This window comes from Benincasa hispida, chromosome 10 (genome assembly GCF_009727055.1).
Source record: "Benincasa hispida cultivar B227 chromosome 10, ASM972705v1, whole genome shotgun sequence".
Classification (NCBI taxonomy): domain Eukaryota; kingdom Viridiplantae; phylum Streptophyta; class Magnoliopsida; order Cucurbitales; family Cucurbitaceae; genus Benincasa; species Benincasa hispida.
The window spans coordinates 29736982-29760798 of NC_052358.1; the positions used below are offsets into that span (position 1 = coordinate 29736982).

General features: G+C 33.1%; 1 protein-coding gene across 1 annotated transcript; it reads right to left on the reverse strand.

The window, feature by feature from the left end:
* Nucleotides 1-13493: 13493 nt before the first annotated feature.
* LOC120089014 (probable E3 ubiquitin-protein ligase RHA4A) lies at nucleotides 13494-13937 on the reverse strand. The gene has a single exon (XM_039046450.1). It carries the CDS (start codon nucleotides 13935-13937, stop codon nucleotides 13494-13496), a length of 444 nt encoding a protein of 147 aa, XP_038902378.1.
* Nucleotides 13938-23817: the final 9880 nt, after the last annotated feature.

Consider the following 23817-nt stretch of genomic DNA (forward strand, 5'->3'; position numbering starts at 1 on the left):
GCGCACAGACAATCGTGTAGCTGCTTGCAGCGCTAGGCGATAGCACTAAACGATGAGCTTGAGTGCTAGATGATAAGCGTAGACACTAGATGATAACACTAAATGATAGTGCTAAACGCTGAGCTTGGACGCTAGACGATGCATTAGGCGTGAGCGCTAGGCGATAGATGCAAGCGCTAGACTATGGCGCTACATTATAGGCGTGAGCACTAGACGATGGGTGTGATGCATTAGATGATAGGCGTCAGCGCTACAAGATAAGCGATAGTGAAAGTTACACGATAGGCACAGGAGCTACGCGTTAGGATATGTGCTAGATGATGAGCGACAATGAGGTCGTTGGGTGATAAGTGATAGCGAGAGATCACTAAATGATGGAGCTATGCGATGGGACGTACGCACTATGTGATGGGCGTAGGCGCTAGACGATGAGTGATAGTGAGAGGGCTGGATGATGAGCGATAGTGAAAGATTAACTAAACGATGGAGCTATGCGATGGGTGCAAGAGCTACATGATGAATTAGATGATGGGCCAAATATATATGCGTTGTTGAGGCTTGAATTACACAAGGCTGATGGATTCACCTGGACAATTAGCTATACTGAGAAGAGGTTGAGCTTAAATTAGTAGGAGGTGGACAAATATAGTTTCATGCAAGGAAGACTTATGCATGAGGAAGACAACTCAAACTTCATGCAAATAGGTGAGTGGCATGAAAGTAGGTGAATGGAAGGGAAGTAGGTGGTGGAAAAGCATGGGGCAGACACTCCAAAAGTTTCTAAAGAAGAAGGTGTCATGCGTTGGAAGCCTTAAGAAATGAGAAGAATCAGTTCCTAAGCCCTATAAATACCACCACAAGTCTTCTTTTTGGTTCATAACCCAAATCCTCTTCAAATAACGTTAGGAAGAGTGTTAGCGGGTAGATTCGAAGGAAGCTGTGTGTTGATCAAGAAGGGCATGCATTGGTAGCAAGACCATGCATTGATCAAGAGGTTCTAAGAGAAGAAGATGCTATCAGACAATGGGGTCCTGAAGTAGCATCAACTTGGGACGAGAAGTTCTCCCAGACTACTCGTGCGTTTTGAGTGTTTCCAAAGTTTTCAGGTAAGGGCTATTGGAGAAGAAGCTCAAAGGAATCAGGCTGGAGAGTGAGGAAAAGACAGAAGGGTTGAGCTCTCAGGTAAGCTTAGGTCAGTCTTGATGATTTGAGGATTCCGGCCAAACCATGAGAATTTCTGAGCAAAGATTTTAAGGTAAGCTTCCTGATACATTTTAGAATATATTTATAGAAGAAAGTGTCTCAAAATAAGGCTTAGAATGACGAGTAATCTAAGCATGAAGTTGAATCTGGAATTTAGGATTCAAAAGGGAGCCCAAGGAAACCAAGGAACTTCTAGAGAAAAAGGTTCCTACCTAACCATGGTGAATGGTAATTTCCTTTAAGTCTTAAGCATATCTTATAAAGTATATGTATATGCTTATGTTGTGAATGAGTAATTAGCATGAGAATGAGAATATATGAACGGGATGGTCACGCGGTCAATAGACCTAGTTCCTGAGTTGGGAGTAGAACCTCACGGGATGGTGTAGGGACCGAGAGGTCTAGTTTCTGAGCCTGTGAGAGGAACCTTGTATGGGATGGTCAGAGGGCCGACAGGCCTAGCTTCTGAGCCCATAAGCGAGGATCTATTGCACATAGAAAACATAGGAAATGCAAGAGAGTAAACGTTTATGACTTGTATCAGTTTAACTATCTACCGTGTGTGTAGGTAGAGTTTGAGAATAGACTCATTATGAGTAGTATCAGTTTAACTAGCTACCGTGCATATAGATAGAGTTTAGAACAGACTCATTCAAGGCTAAGGTTTGAATGTTAACCTCGTAGTTGTGATATGCTTGTTATTTTATGAGTTGAAATAGACTTTAGAAGTTGTTTACCACTCACTGAACTTCTTGAAGCTCATTCTTTTCTTTCATGTTTTTCTTCCCAGGTAGCGAAAGGTGAGAAGTTACAGGATGCTGCTAAGGTCGAGGTTTGCCACAGCCACAACCACACTTCCGATTCTAAGAGTTGTATTGTAAACTTTGTAGTTAAGCTTGAGAGTTGTATAAACGTTATACTGTTTGTAGTAAAATGAGCTCAAACAGTTGTTTGTTTATATCCTTGACTTAAAGTATTACGAGTGTAAAGAGGTTCAAATGGGCAGTATGTATCACAAAAAGGTGGTATCTGTGGTCCTTAATGCCTCCCCTCAAGCTCAGGAGGCGGGCTCGGGGGCGGGGTGTGACACAACACATGTGTCTGAGGCTAATCTTAAGAAATTGGAACCATGTTCGAGACTGTTCCTATTTGTAGGCTACCCCAAAGGGACACAAGGGGGTTACTTTTATGATCCTAAGGAAAACAAGGTATTTGTGTCGATAAACGCTACCTTCCTTGAGGAGAGGATCATATAAGAGAGCACAGTCCGAGAAGTAAAATAGTATTGAGTGAACTTTCCAAAGACACTATTGAAACTTCAACAAGAGTTGTTGAAGAGCCTGCTACATCAAGAAGAGTTGTTGATGGATGTTCATCTAGTAGTTCAAATCTACCTCAAGAGTTGAGGGAAACTCAACGTAGTAGGAGGGTTGCGAACCCACCTGTTCGCTATAGGGGTTTAACTAAAATCCTGGCTATGGTAGCCGATGGCGAGATTGAGGATCCGTTGTCTTATAAGAAGGCAATAGAGTATGTTCACAGAGATGAATGGGTCAAAGCCATGGATCTCGGACGAATCTATATACTTCAACTCAATATGGAATCTTGTAGATCAACCTGATAGGGTTAAACCCATAGGTTGCAAATGGATCTACAAGAGGAAACGAGGTGCTGAAGGGAAGATGCAAACCTTCAAGGCTAGACTTGTGGCAAAGGGTTATACCCAGGTGGAGGGAGTTGCCTATGAGGAGACTTTCTCACTTGTTGCCATGCTTAAGTCTATCCGCATCCTCCTGTCCATTGCCTCATATTATGAGTATGAGATATGGCAAATGGATGTCAAGACTGCCTTTCTGAATGGTAATCTTGAGGAGACTATTTATATGGTGCAACCCAAGGGATTCATAGCCCAAGGTTAGGAACAAAAGGTTTGCAAATTGAATCGGTCCATTTATGGACTGAAACAGACGTCTCGATCTTGGAACATAAGGTTTGATGCTGCGATCAAATCTTACGGTTTTGACTAAAACGTTGATGAGCCTTGTGTCTACAAGAAAATCATCAACAGTTTAGTAGTTTTCCTAGTATTATATGTAGATGATATCCTACTCATTGGGAATGATGTAGGCTTACTAACTTCAGTTAAGAACTGACTAGCGACCCAATTCGAAATGAAAGATTTGGGAGAGGCTCAGTTTGTTCATGGGATTTAGATCTTTCGGGATCAAAGGAACAAAATGTTAGCACTATCTCAAGCATCGTACATTGACAAGATGTTGATCAAGTACTCGATGAAGAACTCCAAAAGGGGCCTTTTGCCTTTTCGTCATGGAGTTACATTGTCTAAGAAGCATTGTCTTAAGACACCTCAAGAAGTTGAGGAAATGAGACGGGTCCCCTATGCATCTGCTGTTGGCAATTTAATGTACGCGATGTTGTGTACTAGACCTGACATCTGCTACGCAGTGGGGATAGTTAGTAAATATCAGTCTAATCCAGGAAAAGGTCACTGGACTACCGTTAAGAACATGCTCAAGTATTTTCAGAGAACGAGGGACTACATACTTGTGTATGGTTCCAAGGATTTGATCCTTACAGGATACACAGACTCTGATTTCCAGACTGATTCCATACTGATAAGGATTCTTGGAAATCCACTTCAGGATCAATGTTCACACTTAACGGAGGAGCTGTAGTATGGCGAATCACTAAACAGAGGTGCATCGCTGACTCCACTATGGAGGCCAAGTATGTAGCGACTTGTGAAGTTGCTAAGGAGGCTATTTGGCTCAGGAAGTTCCTGACTGATCTAGAAGTTGTTCCAGATATGTTTAGGAACATCACCCTTTTTTGTGATAATAGTGGTGCTGTGGCGAATTCCAGAGAGCTTAGGAGTCACAAGCGCGACAAGCATATCGAGCGAAAATACCATCTCATAAGAGAGATTGTGCATCGAGGGGACATGATTGTCACGAAGATAGCTTTGGAACACAATGTTGCTGATTCATTTACAAAGGCTCTCACGACTAAAGTGTTTGAAGGTCACCTTCAAAGCATGGGTCTATGGGACCGTCTGCGGCTGGACTAGGGTAGGTGGGAGTGTTGTTGTACTCGGTCTTTGTGCCCTAGTTTATTGATTTGTACTTGTATTTTTCTTATACACCCCACTAGCTTTAGGACAAGTGGGAGATTGTTGGGGTTGATGCCCTAAATCTTGTAGGGTTTAGTAGTTTGTAAACACCTGTATGAACAAACATTTGGTGATGTAATAATATGAGATATTCTTCACTACAATCTTTGAAATATGAGATACTTTAGTTGCATTAACCACAAACCAATAAACTAAGATCCCTGGTTATCGTTATAACTTAAGCATGTATGTGATGACATACAAGTGGATCGTGCTTTAGGTGATAACGTAAATGATCTGTAGTATGTGGATAAATGAGGGGAACCTTATCCTGTTGACACTACGAGTGTGGCCCGCTTTGTTGATGTTACAAGTGTTGTAAACTGCTACAAATGATTTGATCCTGACCATTCATGTATTAGACATGCGGGCGAGGATGCTCCATACAAAAGAGTTTGTATAAGATCGAACAACGAAATGATTAGTCTCGTTATATAACATCGTTTATGACAGAGATTTTCATTTCACTAGGATGACCATAGGTAACATGACCTTAATCCTGAGTGAGTTAGGAATTCTTGCCTATGAGGGCGGTCCTTTGATTTATATGGGTGCAAGTGTCCAGATCGCCAACTCAAACCTACCACTTTGGGGATTCGTCTGATTGGAGATCTGGGAACTCAACTACACAAGACAAAACATATCTGTAGTGCAAAAAGTGCAATTGTCGATCTTTAGTGGAATGTCCAGTAGTTAACGGATGGTGGATATCTAGTTATTCACGTACTGTTGGAGCTTTAAGCTGTAAGTTCATAAGATTCCCTTCATAGCTCAATGGATTCATGTTGAGAATCAATTTTTAGGTTAGTTTGAAGTGTTCAAATTAACAAGAGGAAAAGTTGATTATATATGATATAATTAAATTGCATCAAATATATGAGATATAATTGACTTAATGTATTAGATACATTAAATAGAGAAATTATTATTAAATGCTAGAAGGGAGAAAAAGAACTATGGTTTATATATTACATGAGATGTGATATTAAAACTATAGGTTATGAATATATTATTTATATTTGTAATAAAATCAATTATGGGATAACTGGTTATAGTTTTTTCTCCCAATAACCAACTTAGCGGGAAGTTGTGATAAGTTATGGTAACTGATGGATAAAATGAAAATCGTTTTCATTTTTACACAAGGCGATCATTAAGCGATTGAGAATCGTACAATCAAAAGAAATAACTATACGATAGCTTGAGAGCATACATGATCGTGCAACGAGTTTCTTATACGATAGTCACTTGTTCTCTAAACGATCGAGTGCATAGTCTATACAATAGACTGTAGTCATCTCCCACTTACTCGATTGTCTATACAATCTGTCCAATTCCTCCTACCCTCTACGAAATCCTACAAAGTCTATAACTCTTGGATTCTCACACTGAGAATACCAAGGTAGTCTTCTGGTGGTGTCTGCTTCCTGTTCAAGGGTGAAGTGAGATTTGTACTTGTTCGAGGAAGATTGCTGAGGCGTGACATTCGTGTTGGTGAACGATCGTGCAGTAAGATTGAGGGAACAAAAAGAGTAGTTCTTCAAGGGTAAGTTCTCTTGATTCGTAGTATTTTCTATTTGAAGCATGTTGTAGTTTAGAGTGTATGCATAACTATTACTATTTGATTGTAAATGTGTATGTTCTGTTACAATGGGGTTTGAAATGATCTCGCTTCTGCTCACAGGTCTCTTTGATTAGAGTTCCTTCATCGCCATCTCCGCAAATCGGTTCGCTGCTGTGAAGTACCTTTTAGACCATCCTTCAATAGCTGTTCCATTGTCAAAATCCTCTAGATCTTGTCGTGATATTTATTTTTAGGTTTAAGTAAGGTTTTAGTGATTTTGTTCAGTGCTTATGTTTTTTTTTTAAGTATCTTGAATACCAAACCAATAATAGGCCTAATTAGTGTTTAATCATAATATTGGAGGTTGGAATTGAAATTTGGATTGGTTAGAGCCGTTATTGGGTGAGATTAAGATTTTATCGGCAAGTTTTTGGTAAGCTTTAAGGTTTCAAAACCCTTTTGTTTTGGTTAATGTTGCTGTAATTTGGACTTGGAACCTTAATAATAGTTTATATTTAGGTTGGATTTTGTTTGCAAAGTATGAGAGTGAGTTTAGATTAAACTTTAACTTATGGGTGAGTTATTTGAAGAATTTTAGAATGATTTTATGTTTTGGAAGTAAGCACTAAAGTTTGAATTTAAGCAAATTGGTGGTTAAAGATAGAATTTTTTCCTTGTCCTAGGCTCTAACTTGAAGTTTTGGAAAAACTAGGAGGATTTCTTTACTTGGCTAAATTTTAATATTTGGACCTGCAACTTGAGGTAAGTGATTTTCTACTGAAATAGCCTCGAGTTGGACACTCAAGTCAAATAAAAATGTTAACTAGATGGTATCATAAAAGCACGTTAATGATTGATTGAATGATTTGCTAAGCTACGTAATTTAAAGCTGCATCATAAGTATGTTGGAAAGCCATGGACTATGATATTATGTTTAAGCCTGTCTGATTGTTGTGTACATGCTAGACTAAGGGAGTGTGTGTTAACTCTCTTATTGGGCTATGTATACTTATGATTGTGAACCGCAAGATTCAACATTTGATTTATGTTCCTACGGAGACTACCTATGCCATGTTTTGTGATCCTTCAGGACCACTACTTATGCTATGTTTTGTGGACCTTCAAGTTCACTATTTTATACCTATGCATCATGCTATGTTATGATATGATATGTACTTTATGCCATTGTTAGAATGAGTTTAACAAATTACCTAAATGGCTTCAGTAGAGGTCACTTACTGAGTATTTTTATATTCAACATTTCTTTTATTATGTTTTTCAAGTAAGGAGGAACATATCAGTGAGTGACAAGAGGGACCCGTGACTGTGCTATATGGGATAAGAGATAAACCGCTTCCGCTCAGTTTATGTTTTCAAATTGTTTTAATATTTTGATTTAGAACTTGATGTTAGATTGCAGAGTTTGTCTATTTGAATGTTAATTTTTTCTTCATTGTTTTAGAGGCCCCGAACAAAAGTTTTGCTTTTTGGTTTATTTATTAATTTTATAGTTTATTTTGCAAAACTATCTTTATTATTTTAATAGATTTTCTTTTTCCTCGATGATCAAAATGTTTGGGTTTTAAAAGTGTATCTATGAGTAATGACCCATGTTAGAGATCTTGAAAGGTCGGATCGTTACAAGTTCCCAAACATTCCAAAGCAAAACAAGATGAAATTTGTCATTCATTCAATAATCATTCAAAAAGAGATATTATTAATTGACCATTCAAAAAAATTGTTGGAAAAGACCTCATCCCTATGAGAGAATTTATTTAATAATCCAATAGAGGAGGATTAGGAAAAAAAATAATTCAAGATACAAGGATTGAAAAATAAAGTAGAACTTCATCTTTTAAAGAGATAAAGATGTGTAGAGAGTTAATACATCTCTAATTAGTTTTGTGACCACTGTAAATTTCTGAATAGTTTTGGCAACTATAATATTAAAAAAATCCAAAAAGGTAGGAAGAGTAAACATAAAGGTTGAAAACACCAACTCCATTTATAATTTTAGTCAATGAATTTGTTTATTAATGTAAAAGAGTTTCAATTACATTTTTAAATTGTAAATTAGAGTTATAAATTAATTTCTATAATGAAAACCTTAATTTAAATGTTTATTGGTACATTTAGTTATCTTTAGCATTATGTCAACTCAACTTAAATTAATCCAATGAACAAATAAGACACCTTGAATTTGGTTTCATTTTATTGCATTTGTTTTTTCTTTTTTACAAATTTTCTAATTAATTTGTCAATNGTCAATGATATATATATATATATATATATATATATATAATATTTCGTGTTGAAAGGGTACTTTATCTATCTCATATATATTAAAAAAAAGAACTAAGTTCTAAAAAATTGTTTAAAAAATATTGTCAACATATTAATATAATTTTTAACGGCAGCTGGCACTAGGTATTTAACTCAAAAATCTTAAAAAAAAAAAGAAAAAAGAAAAAAGAAAAAAAGAAAAAAAGAAAAAAAGAAAAGTATTTAACTAAAAAATGGTCATATATTGAGAAAAAATGATTTTTTTAAAGTGGGACGGTTTTCAAATATAAAAATGAACCAACATATTTACAAATATAACAAATATTACTATTCATTAATAATAGACACTAATAAACTATTAATGTCTATTAGTGTCTATCACTGATTGACTATAATATTTTGTTATATTTAAAAATATTTTTAGCAATTTGACATTTAAATTAATTTTTGTTTCTTAAAAACATCAGAAAGGAAAGAATTGATATTCCACAATGAAATAAAGAGATTGACTTTTTGTGTTCAAACAATTAATTTTTTTTTTAAAAAAAACTAAAAATGTATTTGCCAAAATGGAATTGGGCAACACACAGGGGGATAATTTTTGTAGGCGTTGAGTAATTGAGTTAATGCATTGACATTTGAAACAAATTATATAATTATGTCTTAATATTATTATAACAGCCTCTTATTGCATCATCCACTTATTAATTTAGGAGAAATTTTCATATTTCTTTTGAGTTTAGCTTTTGATTTGATATCTAAATTTCAAAAGCTTTTATCTTTGAGTTTTTAGTTTAGTTTTAATTTGGTCATAAATTAATCTTTTGGCATTAATTTTTAGTTAACTAATTTAAAACAATTATGATGTTGAATTAATTAACTAATTTAATAATGACAAAAAATAAGGATAATTGTTTTAAATGGTAAAATTGTAAAAAATATTTTTAAGTATAATAACATGTCATTGTCTATCAATGAGAGATCGCGATAGACCGTAATCGACTTCTATCACTGACATTGATAGATGTCGATGGATCACGATAGATGTCTATTGCGATTTATCATAGATAGACAATGACATTGTACTATATTTATAAATAAATTGACTCATTTTTCTTTATTTGAAAAAGCCCTAAAATTAGTGGTTAATTTCAGCACTATATTTTTCTTTTTAAATGACAAAAATAGGATAGTGACAATTTTTTTTTATAATGAACTTAAAAAAAGATTTTAATTTATGGTTGAAGTGTAAACTATCGACAAAAATGGGATGATTTGGATTCAGAAGCAATTGTGTACCTAATACATGATTTTCATGATCCAATTCACCCACCACATAGACGGCTAGCTGTACAAGATTCATATACATAGTACACTGGTAGGGGCAAACTCGTGTGCGGGTTTTTTTTTTTTTTTTTTTCATGTTAATGTTGCTTAAGAATTGTACTTTACTTTACGTTTTTATGTTTATAAAATATAAAACACGTAATTTACCACATAATATGAAAATGATTAACAAAATTATGTTAAAACGAAAAATCATATAAAGTTAAAAAAGTCTAAATTACAAGTCAACATAAATTCATGTGCTACACGGTGGTTGTCTTTTCCCATGCCACCCACGACAAGATATAAACACTTTAAAGTATTGTTGATGATGAATTACATAATCAATACCTTGTTTGGTGATAACAGACAAAAATTCATTGTGCGCAAAATACTCTTATTGATGACCAAAACTTGTTGTGTTGTTAACTATGTGAGAGATTCTTGGCCAATGTGTTCCTCTGGAATATTCTTAGCTTGTTGTCGTTGGCATCTATGATGAATAGGTCTTCTATTAGTGGCAACAACAATAAGTCTTCATATCTGCTCAACGATATCTTCTACATTAACCACACATTGGCCACACATTGAATCTAATTGCGGTAAATTATGTGTATATATTGAACAAAATTATTCTGCATCAAAAAAGAGATTAATATAAAATAATATTCATAAAATGTAATTTAAAAAAATATATAATAAAATTCTTATCATGCAATAATAATAAGTCGTCATACGTAATATATCTTTTCAAAATTGAGTCGTATAAGGGTAAATAGTCATATGATGTAATTGACCCATCCACTATATCTCCATGGATCACGACGTGCATACCGCAACGATATGTAGTTTATGTGAAGTCATTGTCAGTCTTGGTTGTGCTTACCTCTTAAGTCATTTTGATGTAGTTGGAGGTTTGTATATACAATGAGGGCACCGTTTGTCGCAATCCAAATTGCTTTAACGTCTGATTTGAGTGATGCCACTCTATGATACAAAAGCATATAAGAAGGCTCATTGTCAATCAAATCTTTGGACCATTATGACCATAATTAGGCAATATTGTCATAGTCTCTAGTGTGTGTATGGCATGTAGATGATCTGAAATTATTGTAAATGAATAATTAGAACAAAAAAATATGTAATATTTTATTTTTATATTAAAGATATATGCTCTTACTTAATTGTGCATTAGTTGGAAAGGAGAATCTTTTGAGAGGAAGAAATTTGTGGAAAAAAATATTGTATTAAGAGTAGAGTGCTTGTTTTGTTTCTAACCAAAGGAGAAGAAGAAGAACTCTCAAAACTACTCTCAATCCCACGATTAAAATTGAGAGAAATAAGGGAAGGGAGTTAAACATAACTCATTCCCTTGATTTAATTCAAAACTTAAATAATAATAAATGAAAAAAAATATTTTTTAATTTCATTAATATATATTTGATAATAACTAATTTACTACATATAACATATATCAAACTATATATTATATCTAATACAACATATAACCTATAGGTTATATTATATCATATATAATATAACCTATAGTTTAATATTCTCCCAATTAACATATTGTATTTAATATGAATCAAATTCATATTAAACTTAACCTTTAGTATTTGTATTAATCATATTCATTTAATTAATATTTGAATCATATTCAAATATTTATTTTCTCTCAAATAAAACTTTATATTATAATGTATCGAATACATTATATTAATTATATCATATATATAATTAATTTTCTCAATTAATTTGAACAATTCATATTAATCTAAAATTATTTCGATTCTTAATAATCCTAGTTGAGATATGAAGGGGACCTTATGGACCTATAGATTGAAGGTCTAGTGGTACTCGATTAGTTTTAATTAAATTAACCAATTTCCATTAACTGTCGACACTCCACTAAAGATTGACAACTGCACTCTTCTCACTACGGATATATTTTTGTATCCATTGGATATAACCAATCAATGGTGCGTTGACTCTTCACAAATTGCTCATAAGTATAGTTGGGCCAAAATTATCATTTTGGCCTTGTAGTTACATCTAACTCTTAAGTACCCTCATCTCTTTAATGGACAATAAGTCATATTCCAACTATGACCAAATCTCTCTTGAGCCAAGAAAGAGTGTGGTGCACATTGTTCAAGCCCCAGAATTAGTTTTAAGGAAGCAATTTCTCTACTTGATCTAACTATAAAGGAGTGAATTCCTTCTTGTGAAACTGCATTCCCAGTGCCCAATCAAATGAGTCCAAAAAATGGTAGACATATTGAGTCAGCGAAATTGACCATTCTCACCTATGCATATCAAAGGACCGCTTCATGGAGAGAAGTTCACAACTCACATAGGATTCAGGTCCAGTCACCTATGGTCATCCTGGTGAAATGTAAGTCTCTTCTATCAATGGTGTTATATAGCGAGACTATTCATTTCGTGTTTCAGTCTTATACAAACTCTTTGCATAAAACACCCTCGCTCACACGTCTCCACATGAATAATTAGGATCAGATCACTTGTAGTACTTTACACAATTATAACAACCACAAAATGGGTCGTGTTCGTAGTGCCACCAGGATAAGTTACCCAACCTTATCCATCTACTACTGACCATTTAGGTTATCCTTTAAACAATGATCCACTTATATGTCTCCGCATACATGTTTAAGTTATAGAAGATAACATTGGATCTTAGTTTATTGGTTTTGTGGGCTAATGCTACTAAATTCAAATAAAATACCTCTAATTTTATTAGATAAATAAATTGTTTGTACATTACAATTATAAACTACAGGACCCACGAGATTTAGGACATCAATCCCAACAATCTTCTCATTGTTAACTAAAGCTAGAATACTTCTACGTCTATAAAAATTAAGCATATAATGGGTTATATATTCTCGAAATGCAGATAGAAATCATGATCAACTAGATGTACTCTCTTCTTCAATAATAGCAAAAGAAAGGAAAAATATATGCACATTTGAGTTAATAGATTAGGTTGTCAACAATTTCCCTTGTACTTGCCACAGAGATGAGTCCCGTTATTTGAATCAATGGCCTACAATATTTGAAACCTTCTATTGCAAGGCTAAATGACTAGAAAACTCCACTAAAAAAATAGTTAGTGCACAACATCATTCAACCAATATAGAAGCTATGCGTATGAGTTCTTCTAATCACCAAAAACTTTGCTTGTCACACGCGTCTATAATTGACATTCTATTTGCAACCGTACTTCCACTGTTTGCATTTCACATGTCATGGTTCGATTCTACCATTGATATTTTTATGTCACACTATATTTTTTTCGGCCATTTGTCGTACACGTTTATTAGGTACATGATTATTATGTGTATTAGGTACATGATTATTATCTTGCAATGTGGCAAAAGGTGGAACATGACAGCCATGTGGAGTGTAAGTCCTAGATCAAGTACACGATTCAGGGTAGGGTAAACAGCATACCTAATTCAGGGTAAACCGGTACACATTTTTCCTAATCGTGTACCCAGTCCACGATTATACAAACTCTATTTTTTTTTTCTATCCCCTCAATCCTATTTTGTCATTACTTATTAAAATAACATTATTTAAAAAATATTCTAAAATAAGTGATAACTAATGAGCATGGGTGAAAACTTATACTCGAGCTTATTTAAAAACTATACTAAAAACTATAGACCAGATATTTTTCGTATTAATTAATTTATGAATCTCATTCATCCTTTAATGTATTTCATTTCATAAATGTCATAATGTAAAGCATTGATAAAACTAATAAAGAATGAGTTTCCAGAAGAATTTCCGAATTAAAATTCAATCACAAGAAACAACTCTCCTTGATTTTTACACAAAAGGAATTGGAAATTGAACCATCAGCAATTTCCAAAGTCAAAAACAATTAATCAACAGAAATCACTGCAAGAAATAATAGAGGCAGGAAGGATTATCAGGAACGACGAAGCAGAGGTTGGTGTTATTCTTCTTCTCATGGCGATTCTTGATGTTGAAGAAGAAGCATCTACAGAGCGGACAAGTGAAGCGATTCCTCTCCAGCCATTTCTCGATGCAATTGAAATGATAAACATGCTTACAGTCCGGCAATTCGTACACGGAATCTTCTCTCGCGAACTCCATCAAACATATTGAGCAAATCTCCTCTTCCTTCGGTCGATCATCATCGTTCCTCTGCAATTCTTCGTAGGTTCTCACGAGCAGAGTTCCGGCGTCGGAGTTGTCAAATTCTGGCAGGGATCCGCGGCGGAAAAGAGTGGCGACGGCGAGAATGGCTTGGTTGAGGTAAAAGAGGAGGATCCGGAGGAATCGTACGGGCGAATTGAGGAAAATGAAACCTAACATGGCGATTGGTTGATTGAAGTTTGAAGAAGAGCGGGGTTTAAATAGAAGATTGAAGGGATTGGATTTGGGCATTAAAGAATTGGGAGTTGAAGGAGTCTTCACTTTTGGGGAAGAAGAAGTTTGTTGAGCAAGAGAGTAAGTAAATCTTGCTTATTTTATTCATATATGAGAATGCCTTTATATTGGCAAAGAGGAAAGGAAATACACGTGGAAGCAAGATAAACAAATTAACAACTTTTCAATAGACTTTTTAACCAAGTCTAATACTCCGCCTCAAAATAGAAGGGATACATCAATGACTCCCATCTTGGACATTAAGGAAAAAAGAAGAAGCTGGTAAAGCCTTGGTAAAGACGTCGGCTAACTGCAAATGTGACCGAATTTGAAGAAGGTTGACAGTGCCACGAACAATATGGTCATGAATAAAGTGAAAATCGATTTCTATGTATTTTTTCTGTTCATGTAACACTGGATTTTCTGCAATATGGACAGCAACTCAATCACAGTATATCAATAAGGATGAGTGGTAGAAACTGAAAGATCCATGAGAAGTTGACTAATCCACAATAATTCACTTGTTGTAGTTGTCAATGCTCGATATTCAACCTCCATAGAAGATCTTGAATTAGTGGATTGCTTTTTAGTCTTTCAACTTATGAGAGATTGTCCCAAGAATATACAGAAACCAGAAACGAACTTCCTTGAGTCAGGGCAGGATCCCCAATTAGCGTCAGAATAAGCTTTCAATTGAAAAGAAGGAACAGGTTGTAAAAGGATGCCTTGTCCCGGAGAAGCCTTCAAATATCTGAGTAATGATAAAGTAGCATCAAGATGAAGCTTTCTTGGCTAAGCAACGAACTGACTGAGCTTATGGACAACAAAGGATATGTCAAGACGAGATATAGTCAAGTATAATAAACGTCCAATAAATCTTTGATACACTGTGGCATCAGATAGGAGAGTACCAGCCTCTGAACTGAGCATTAAATTTGGATCAAAGGGCAATGTAGCTGGTTTACAAACAAGAAGACCATTATCGTCCAGAAATTGTAGAACATAATTGCATTGTGATAAAACAATACCTTTTGAAGATCTTGTTACTTCCAGACTTAAGAAATACTGAAGAGGGCTCAAATCTTTTAATTTGAAGGTACTGTGAAGGTGGTCTTTCAACTGATTCAACATTGATAATGAAGCACCGGTAATTATTATGTCATCCACATACACTAGTAAGGCTATAAAAAAGTCTCCAAAGCCTCGAATGAACAATGAGTAATTTGATTTAGACTGAGAAAATCAAAGCAAATGAGAGCCTTTGAAAATTTGTCAAACCATTGCCTAGAGGCTTGTTTCAACCTTTCAACCCATAAATAAACTTGTGTAAATGATAAACTAAATGCTCCCCTGGTTGTGAACAACATTGTGTTCCTAATGGCAAGTCCATATATACTTCTTCAACTAAATCTCCATGTAAAAAAGCATTATTGATATCTAGCTGAACCAAGGGCCAATTTTTGGAGATTGCAAGAGTGAGGAGAACCTTGACACTTACAAGTTTGGCAATAGGGGAAAAGGTTTCGATGTAATCAAGTCCCTCTTGCTATGTATACCCCTTCGCCACTAAACGAGCCTTGTATTGGTCAATGCTTCCATCTGCTTTATACTTGACTTTATATATCCATTTGTATCGAATTGAGTGTTGCCAAGCAAGTAAAGAAACTATAGACCAAGTCTTATTAGTCTCCACAACAAAAAGTTCATTTTTTATGGTTCAATGTACATGAGGAACTGCTTGATGGTAAAATGTTGGTTCATAAGTAGAAGAAACATCCAGCACAAAATGTCTATAGGAGGAGTGCAACGTATCATAGTATAGGACATTTTGCAGTGAAAATTTTACAGATGTTTGTGTAGGTTGTTTATGTAACAGTAGGTTACAGTGATGACCACGAAGATATGAAGGCTGTTTGGTTGTTCTTGTAGATGTAGATTTGGGGGGGGGGGGGGGGGGGGAGGGGGGGAGGGGAGGGAGGGCTGCTTATTTAGACTATCATTATTGGGAGAATTAGAGAGATGCTGATGATCCTCATTGGTAGAATCATTTGTAGAACCATTATAATTAGCAGTAGGATAATCACCAACTACATCATTCACATCAGGATGATTACGAACTGCATCATTCACCTCAGGATGATCACCAACTACATCATTCACCTTAGGTACAATATCATTAGATGATGGAGTGATGATGTGATCGGAAGAACTCCTTGAGAAATTAAAAGGTACTGGTAAAAGCAAGTTAGGAAAAGAGTCAATAACTTCCTCTTGAGAACTGATCTGATGGAAAGGAAAGATGTTTTCATTAAAAAAAATGTCTCTAGATATAAAGAATTTCTTATTTTCAATATCATATAGGCGATAGCCTTTGACTCCTGTAGGATATCCCAAAAAGACAGATACAACGACTCTTGGATGAAACTTTTTGATTTGTGGGAAGATAAAGTAGAGGCAAAACATAGACAACCAAATGCGCGAAGTGAATGATAATCAGCATTTTTACCATTTAATCGATAAAAAGGAGTTTGCCAAGATAGAATGTTGATGGAATTCTATTAATCAAGTATGATGCAGTAGTATACATTCTCCCCAGAAGGCAATAGGCAATCTAGGCTGAAACATTTAACAAATGTTGGTATTTTATCTCAACTACTAAGTTTTGTTCAGGTCTTTCAACACATGAAAATTGATGTAGAATACCTTTGGAGGCAAAGAATTCAGTGAAAGCTAACTCTGGTGCATTATCAGACCGGAGAACCTTAATAGACTGACCATATTGAGTTTCAATTAGTTGGAAAAATCAAGGAACAATGGTAAGAGCATCCGATTTTCTTTTCATGAGAAATACCCAAGTATATCGTGAAAAATCATCAATTATTGTTAAAAAGTATTGATATCCAACATGAGTAGGTTCATGAGAAGGCCCACAAACATCACAATGTATAATGTCAACTATGTGATCAACAATTTTATTATTACTTTGAAAAGACAGACGTCTTTGTTTTGCTAATGGACATTTTAAACATTTATGACAAGGACTATCCAAATCAACATGTAAAAGACTTTTCAATGAATTAAGATGTTTGTAGAGGGATGTCCAAGACGATTATTCCAAGTAAAATCAGAATGTTTAGCAGTAGATGAACAAGCAATTTATGTGGATACTATAGAATTCAAAACAGAGAGATTCAGTGACTTATCAGTCTTAGTTTGTAGTACATATAACCCTTGCCATATGTTAGTCTTGCCAATCATCTTCAAAGAGGACTTGTCCTAAATTTCACAATAATCATCACAAATTTTAACTGAACTTATGGAAATCAGATTGAAATGAAATGTTGGTATGTATAATACATTCTTCAATACAATCTCTTCTCTGTACTAACTTGTACATCTCCAATAAATACAACATAAATCTGAGACTGATTTGGTAAAGAAATTAAACAAAAACTTCTTTAATAGGATGTGAGGCAGTAAATAATGCTTTATTATAGCAAATGTGAGTAGAAGTACTAGAGTCAATAATCCATTGGTTAGAAGAAAGATCAGTAATGGAACAAATACTTGCTATGTAAGCATTAGTATTGGACGACTCTAGCATAGTGTTGGATGTCTTGGTCTTGTAGTGGGATTGAAGGATGGCTAATAAGCCTTGGCATTGCTCAACAGTAAGAGATGACATAGAATCAACATGTTCTGTCTTTGTTGGTGCATCAGGAAACTTATAAAGTTTGTGACCAGGAGGATATCCATGGAACTTGTAGCATCGATCCACAGTATGCCCTTGAAAGTTACAATGGGTGCAAACTGGTTTCTCTTTCTTTTTGTGCTGATTATTGTTGCGAAAATTATTTGAATTATTTTGTGATGAAGTGAAAGAGGAGTTATTTTTCACAAGAAGGGCAACAACAGATGTTATTGATGGTATGTTGAGACTAGGAGATGAGTAAAGTGCTTTCTGATCAACTTCTTATACGATCAAAGAAAAGGCACGACTGATAGTAGGTTCTAACTCCATCAACAACAATTGAGATCGAATTGGAGTAGAGGTTTCATTTAATCCCATGAGAAACGTCATAATATATTCTGTTTGGAAATAAATTTGTAAATTCTTAACTATTCCACAAGTGCATTTATCGTAAGAACAAGAAGGTCGACATGAAACCAATTCGTTCCGCAGTGTCTTCAACTTTTCATAATACATAGTAACAGAGTCTTGGTTTTGAGCTAGATTCGATAGTTCACGCTTGATTTGAAAAGCAGAGATCGATTCTTGTGCTGGTATCTATCTTGAAGGTCAGACCAGATTTCTTATGCAGAGTCAGAAAATTGATACTTGCTGAGATTTCTTTAGAAAGCGAAATAAGAATCCAAGCGGTAACAACTTCATTACATATGATCCAAGAACTGAACAACTCACCAGAAGGACGAGGAATTTCTCCATTGATGAACCCGAGTTTGTTCTTGACAGTGAGTCCTATTCTTGACTCCATGAATTGTAATTCGATTCTGTAAGGAGATTGGAAACGAAAATAAGACTAGTATTGTATGAGGAATGAAGGTAATACAGATTATTGTACTATTCAAGAATGGAAGAATTTGTAGCTCGAGGATTTTCCATGGAGTTGTTCAAGTTTGAAGTTTATGAAGAAATAAGTTTTTCAATTCCCGTCATAATGAAGATGGAGGGAAAATTTTTTTGGAGGGAAAGTTCTTTTATTTCATTTATGCTATTATACCATGTTGACTTATTTTATTCATATATCAGAATGCCTTTATATTGGCAAAAAGGAAAGGAAATACATGTAGAAGCAAGATAAACAAATTAGCAACTTTACAACAGACTTTTTAACCAACTAAGTCCAATAAAGTTTTAGTTATTAAAGAAAAAGGAATTCTTCACTTGTATCTGAATTTTCGAGCATGGGAAGCTAGCTAACTCAAATGGAGTTACTCTTGTGGTTGACTAAAAAGGAAGCTTTGAATAGAATCACATAATTCATGGATCTCGCATTCTCAATGCTAAGATATTTTAAAGGATAAGAGAAAATGATTTGGCTTAGAAAGTGTTATGCCAGCTTCAGGAGCTTTAGAAATTTCCTAAAATACGATAATGGTCTTTGGAAGTTCAACGAAATCCATGAAGAAAATGATTTTCCTAACAAGTATAACATCACAATTTGAGTCAAGAGTAACAATGGCTACGACTCCCACTTCATTATTCAGGGTTGTCGCATCAAAATTCATTATAAAAGATCCAAAGATTCAACAAAACTTCATCGTCGACAAGATAGGATATGAATTGGAAGATGTGTGATCATGAAAAAAACTAAAATAAGAAAAAATATTAAGACTAAGAGATCAAGGAGACCATTTATGTTTACTTTCCCTTATAGTACCACATGATATGGATACTAGATTTAGGAGCAAAATGAAATAGAGCAACACTCACAAATAATGATGCAACGACTAGCCAATATATTGCAAGTTGGAAGAGAGTTGAGACAAGCATGTCACACAAAGATTTTCATCTTTTGAGGAATAGTTAGAACTCACAACAATTTCCAAAAGTACTTTTTCATGTCATGACTTGGAAAACGAGTTTCTTGAATCGAAGACTAAGCCAACTTATATTCACTCTCGATAGAATTGATGTCCTTTTTTTAAAAAAAAAAAAAATTAAAAACAATGAAGATGAATTTAATTAAGAATTCAGTAAGAAAGAATGAAAATTATAATAAAAAAGTTATAAGAAAATGAGTATAAATTTCAAAAACCAAAAACCAAAAATAAAATTATTATCAAAGGACATCTTCATCTTTTATTTTTCTTTTCTAATTCCAATGATCAAGATTCAAATGTGTAATTTTTGGTGTAGATATTTGATATTTAAAAAGTTAAACACATAGCAAACAGTAATTAATAAATGGAAATGGTCCATTGTGATAGGGTATGCCTACACTATTGGAGGAATGATTGAAGTAATGCTGCCAATAGTTGAGGCATTCCATTATAATTTTGTTTTTTTTTTGTTTTTTTTAAGTTTAATAATTACCCATTTACATTGACTTAAACATTTGAATTGGTTACTATAATTTTATCTTAGTCTATCAATTTTAAAGGTTTTGTATTAAATAGTTAATATTGAAAGTTTATCTCTATTTTGTCTTTTAAGTTTTTAAATTGAAAGATTAAAATGTAAAGGTTTGTCTCTAGGTAAATGGTTGATTTCTCTTTGGTTTATAATTCATTATTTAATCGTTTTGAGAATCATTCGAATTTTAGATATTTATTTTTCTTAAATTAAGCTTCTATTTTTTTTTTCTATTTGAAAAGGTTATAGACTTTATTTTTATATATGAAGTTTCTTTGTTTTGTTATCTATTAAGTCAAATTTTGACACAATTTAAAAAGAAAAACAGACTTCATTTATAACAATTTACTTTGTGAAATGATTTAAAAACTATTCTTCATAAGCTTATTTTTTAAAACTCTTACAAAAAGTAGATTACATAATCTAAAAAAAAAAAAAAAAACCCTAAAGTATATAAGCTTAATTTTAAAAAATCATAAATAAAAAATCAAATACAAAATAGTTATCAAACAGAATTATAGTTTTTTTAAAAAAATTATTTCTAAAATTTAGAATTTGGATATGAATTTAAATGTTTCTCTCGGAGCTATGTAAAATTTGTAAAAAAGGTAAAAAATACAATTAAAAAAAATGATCAAATAGTTCATATGAGCTCTTAACAAAACAATTTTGAAACTTGAAAAACTAAACACTATTTAATCTAACTAAACTTGGTCTCAATGTTAGATTTAGACATTTGTTTCAAAACTAGTATCTTGCTCATATGTCAATAAATTTGGTTGGTAGTCCTTGTAATTCCCAAAATTTCATTAGCCCTTGTACTAAAATGCAAATAATATATTGATAATGAAACATATTTAACAAATTGTAGCAATTATATAGACAAGTTTCAACCACCAAAAAAAGACATGAAAACTACTTTTGACTTTTGAGTTAAACTCAAAAGTCAAAGGGGAGAATCTTGTCTGATAATTCCTACTAATATGATGACTAAGCTTGTGAACTTATCCTTCTAATGGTTGGACCAATAGGATCAATAGAATTTCATTTTGTTTTGCCTTTTATGTCCCTCCCATGTGGTGATATTTGGTGGAGAGGAGTAAAGATAGAAATTAAAAAGGAAATTATTTCAAATGGTAAAATCGTTGAAAATATTTATAAAATATAGTAAAATTTGAGAACTATCAATGATAGATGTTGATAGACACTGATAAACTTTTATCAGTATCTATCAATGTCACTAAGTCTATCAGTATTTATCATTGATAGTTCTAAAATTTTGTTATATTTTGTAAATATTTTGAATCATTTTTCTATATTTTAAAAACAACCCAAATCAAAATCTAAGGGTATGATTTTTCTCTTAGTTTGGATATTAGAGAAAATGATTAGAAATGGTATGTATTAATATTTATGATTATGTGAATCCATAATTTTGATAGGCTAAGATGAAAAATATCGTTGACGTATTTTCAAGAAACTCAAAGTTCTTGAGGTATAGACAATTTGTGTTGAAGTTGTTGAGCCCGACAATCAATTTATGTTCAATTTTAGTTTAATCGGATTGGTTAGATGTGATTAAACTGATAAATGGGATTGAGATTGATATCACTAAAGTATCTTTTTTTATTGACGAGATCGTTGGGTGATTCTTCTTTTTCTTTTTTTTTTTTTTTTTTTTTAATTTTAAATTGAGGAATCTAATTGGATGATTTCTTTTCCCTAAACAAACTCTTCTCTAATTATTATAGGGATGTTTGTTAAAGAAAATGCATAGGAAATAGTAAACTCGATAGTAAAAAAAAATTTAAAATAGCTGGACAAATGTAAATTAATATGATGTTTGTGAAAATTGTCTAATCCTATTTTTAACTTTTAAAATGTCTAAATGTTCATATTATTTAGTTTATTTAATTTTGAAGTGGACTATTGTACCCCTCTAAAAATGAATATTATAAAACAAAATCTAATCCAACAAAATAAAATCAAATATAGTATTCTAGGTTTACAAAATCAAAATGAAATAAAATATTTAAAACAAATCCCTACAACTATGCTGTATTTAAAACAAAATCTACTTAACTAAAACAACCAATTCAAATAAAATAAAATATAAAAACTGATCCTATAAATAATCAAATTCGAAAAAGAATTTTTTTTAATGATAGGAAAAAAATGTCATTGGAAAAACTTTTTTTTTTTTTTAAATAAAAACTCAAAAATACATCTTTTCTCCCAAATTAAATTTTAAAAAGGAAGTTTGTCACACGTTCTTTGTCTTTTCTCCCAAATTAAATTTTAAAATGAAAAACTTAAACTTTTATTTTTTTTTATTATTTTTATTATTTTTATCTTTTACAATGAAGAGTTCCTAAAAAAACACTATTGTAATCATTGTGGCATACACACAATTAGGCCATGACCTAAATAAAATCTAGGTTTAAATCCTCTTTTGGTTTCTAAACTTTGAATTTTGTTCTATTTGGTCTCTTCACTTCTCACTTCTCAATTTTGGTCTTTTGAATGATTTGAAATTTTATGTAACAAACCAATAGTTATTATTAGACTTGACTTTTTATTGAACTTGGAATGATTAATATTGAACTTTGTGTCTTTGAGTAGAGATTTTGAACTTGAACATTTGAATTGAATTATTCGAGGAAGTTTCTTTTGAAGTTTATATTGAATTTATGGTGGTTGTAGTTGAATGTCTAAATAGGTTTGATTCTTTATCGGATCATAAAAACCCACTTTACGAATGCTAAAATTTCACAAAGATTACATGTTTTTTATTATTAAATTTTTATTAATTGATTTGATATAATATATTTAGAATTAGTTCACTTTTTTAAATATGAAGGATTATTGATCCACAAAAATCAAATCCTTCAATAGACAATGAGAAGAGAACGATTAAGGAAGTAACGAAAAAAACAGTCAAATTAAAAAAAAAAATAGAACCGGTGACCCAACTTGACCCAACCCGTAAACTTTGGTTTGGGTTGGGTTGGGTTGACCCTCCAAAAAAGAGGGTTCATTATTAGCCAACTGAATTTTTGAGTTGGTTCACAAAAATCTTCCAACTCGGTCCAACCCGTACTATGTACACCCCTAATTTTGGTTCCTAAACTTTTAAAAATTTTCATTCTAATCCTTAAACTTTTAAAAATTGCTTACTTTGGTCCCTACTATTAAATTCTATCAATTCTTAAACAAAATGGTGGTGAGATGACTTAGTATTTTTGGATGATTAGGTTGCCAAATAAATTAATCACGATAAAAAAAAATCTACGGTTTCAATTTTGAATATGTGGTGAAACAATCTTTATAAGAGATCTCAAAAGTTATTAGGTTCAAAATTTTGACCGTTCATTATTTGTGCACATTGGTCATTGACATTTTACTTCATTTTCATATTGCTCAACAATGCAATTTTATCCTTAAAAGTTAATCAAATCTTAATAGTTGCTTTGGTCATTTCTAAATTTTCTTGCATGTTTTTTCATAGCATGCAAGAGAAGCTTCGCCCAAGAAATCGCTACCCTTGAAAGTTTGGTTAACATAGCCTCCAAATAGACTATAGAATTGATGAGAAGGTTGTTCAAAACAGAAACAATCAGAGGAAATAAAAACTTAGTTTTTTGGATGAACGACAAAGGCACACCATGACACACGCATGGTGAAAGGATTATATTTCTACCACCAACATACTTTGAACTCTTATCTAGA

Bases quoted from the DNA above. Each gene is read 5' to 3' on its own strand.
- LOC120089014 (XM_039046450.1), bottom strand. From the start codon at position 13,937: ATGTTAGGTTTCATTTTCCTCAATTCGCCCGTACGATTCCTCCGGATC.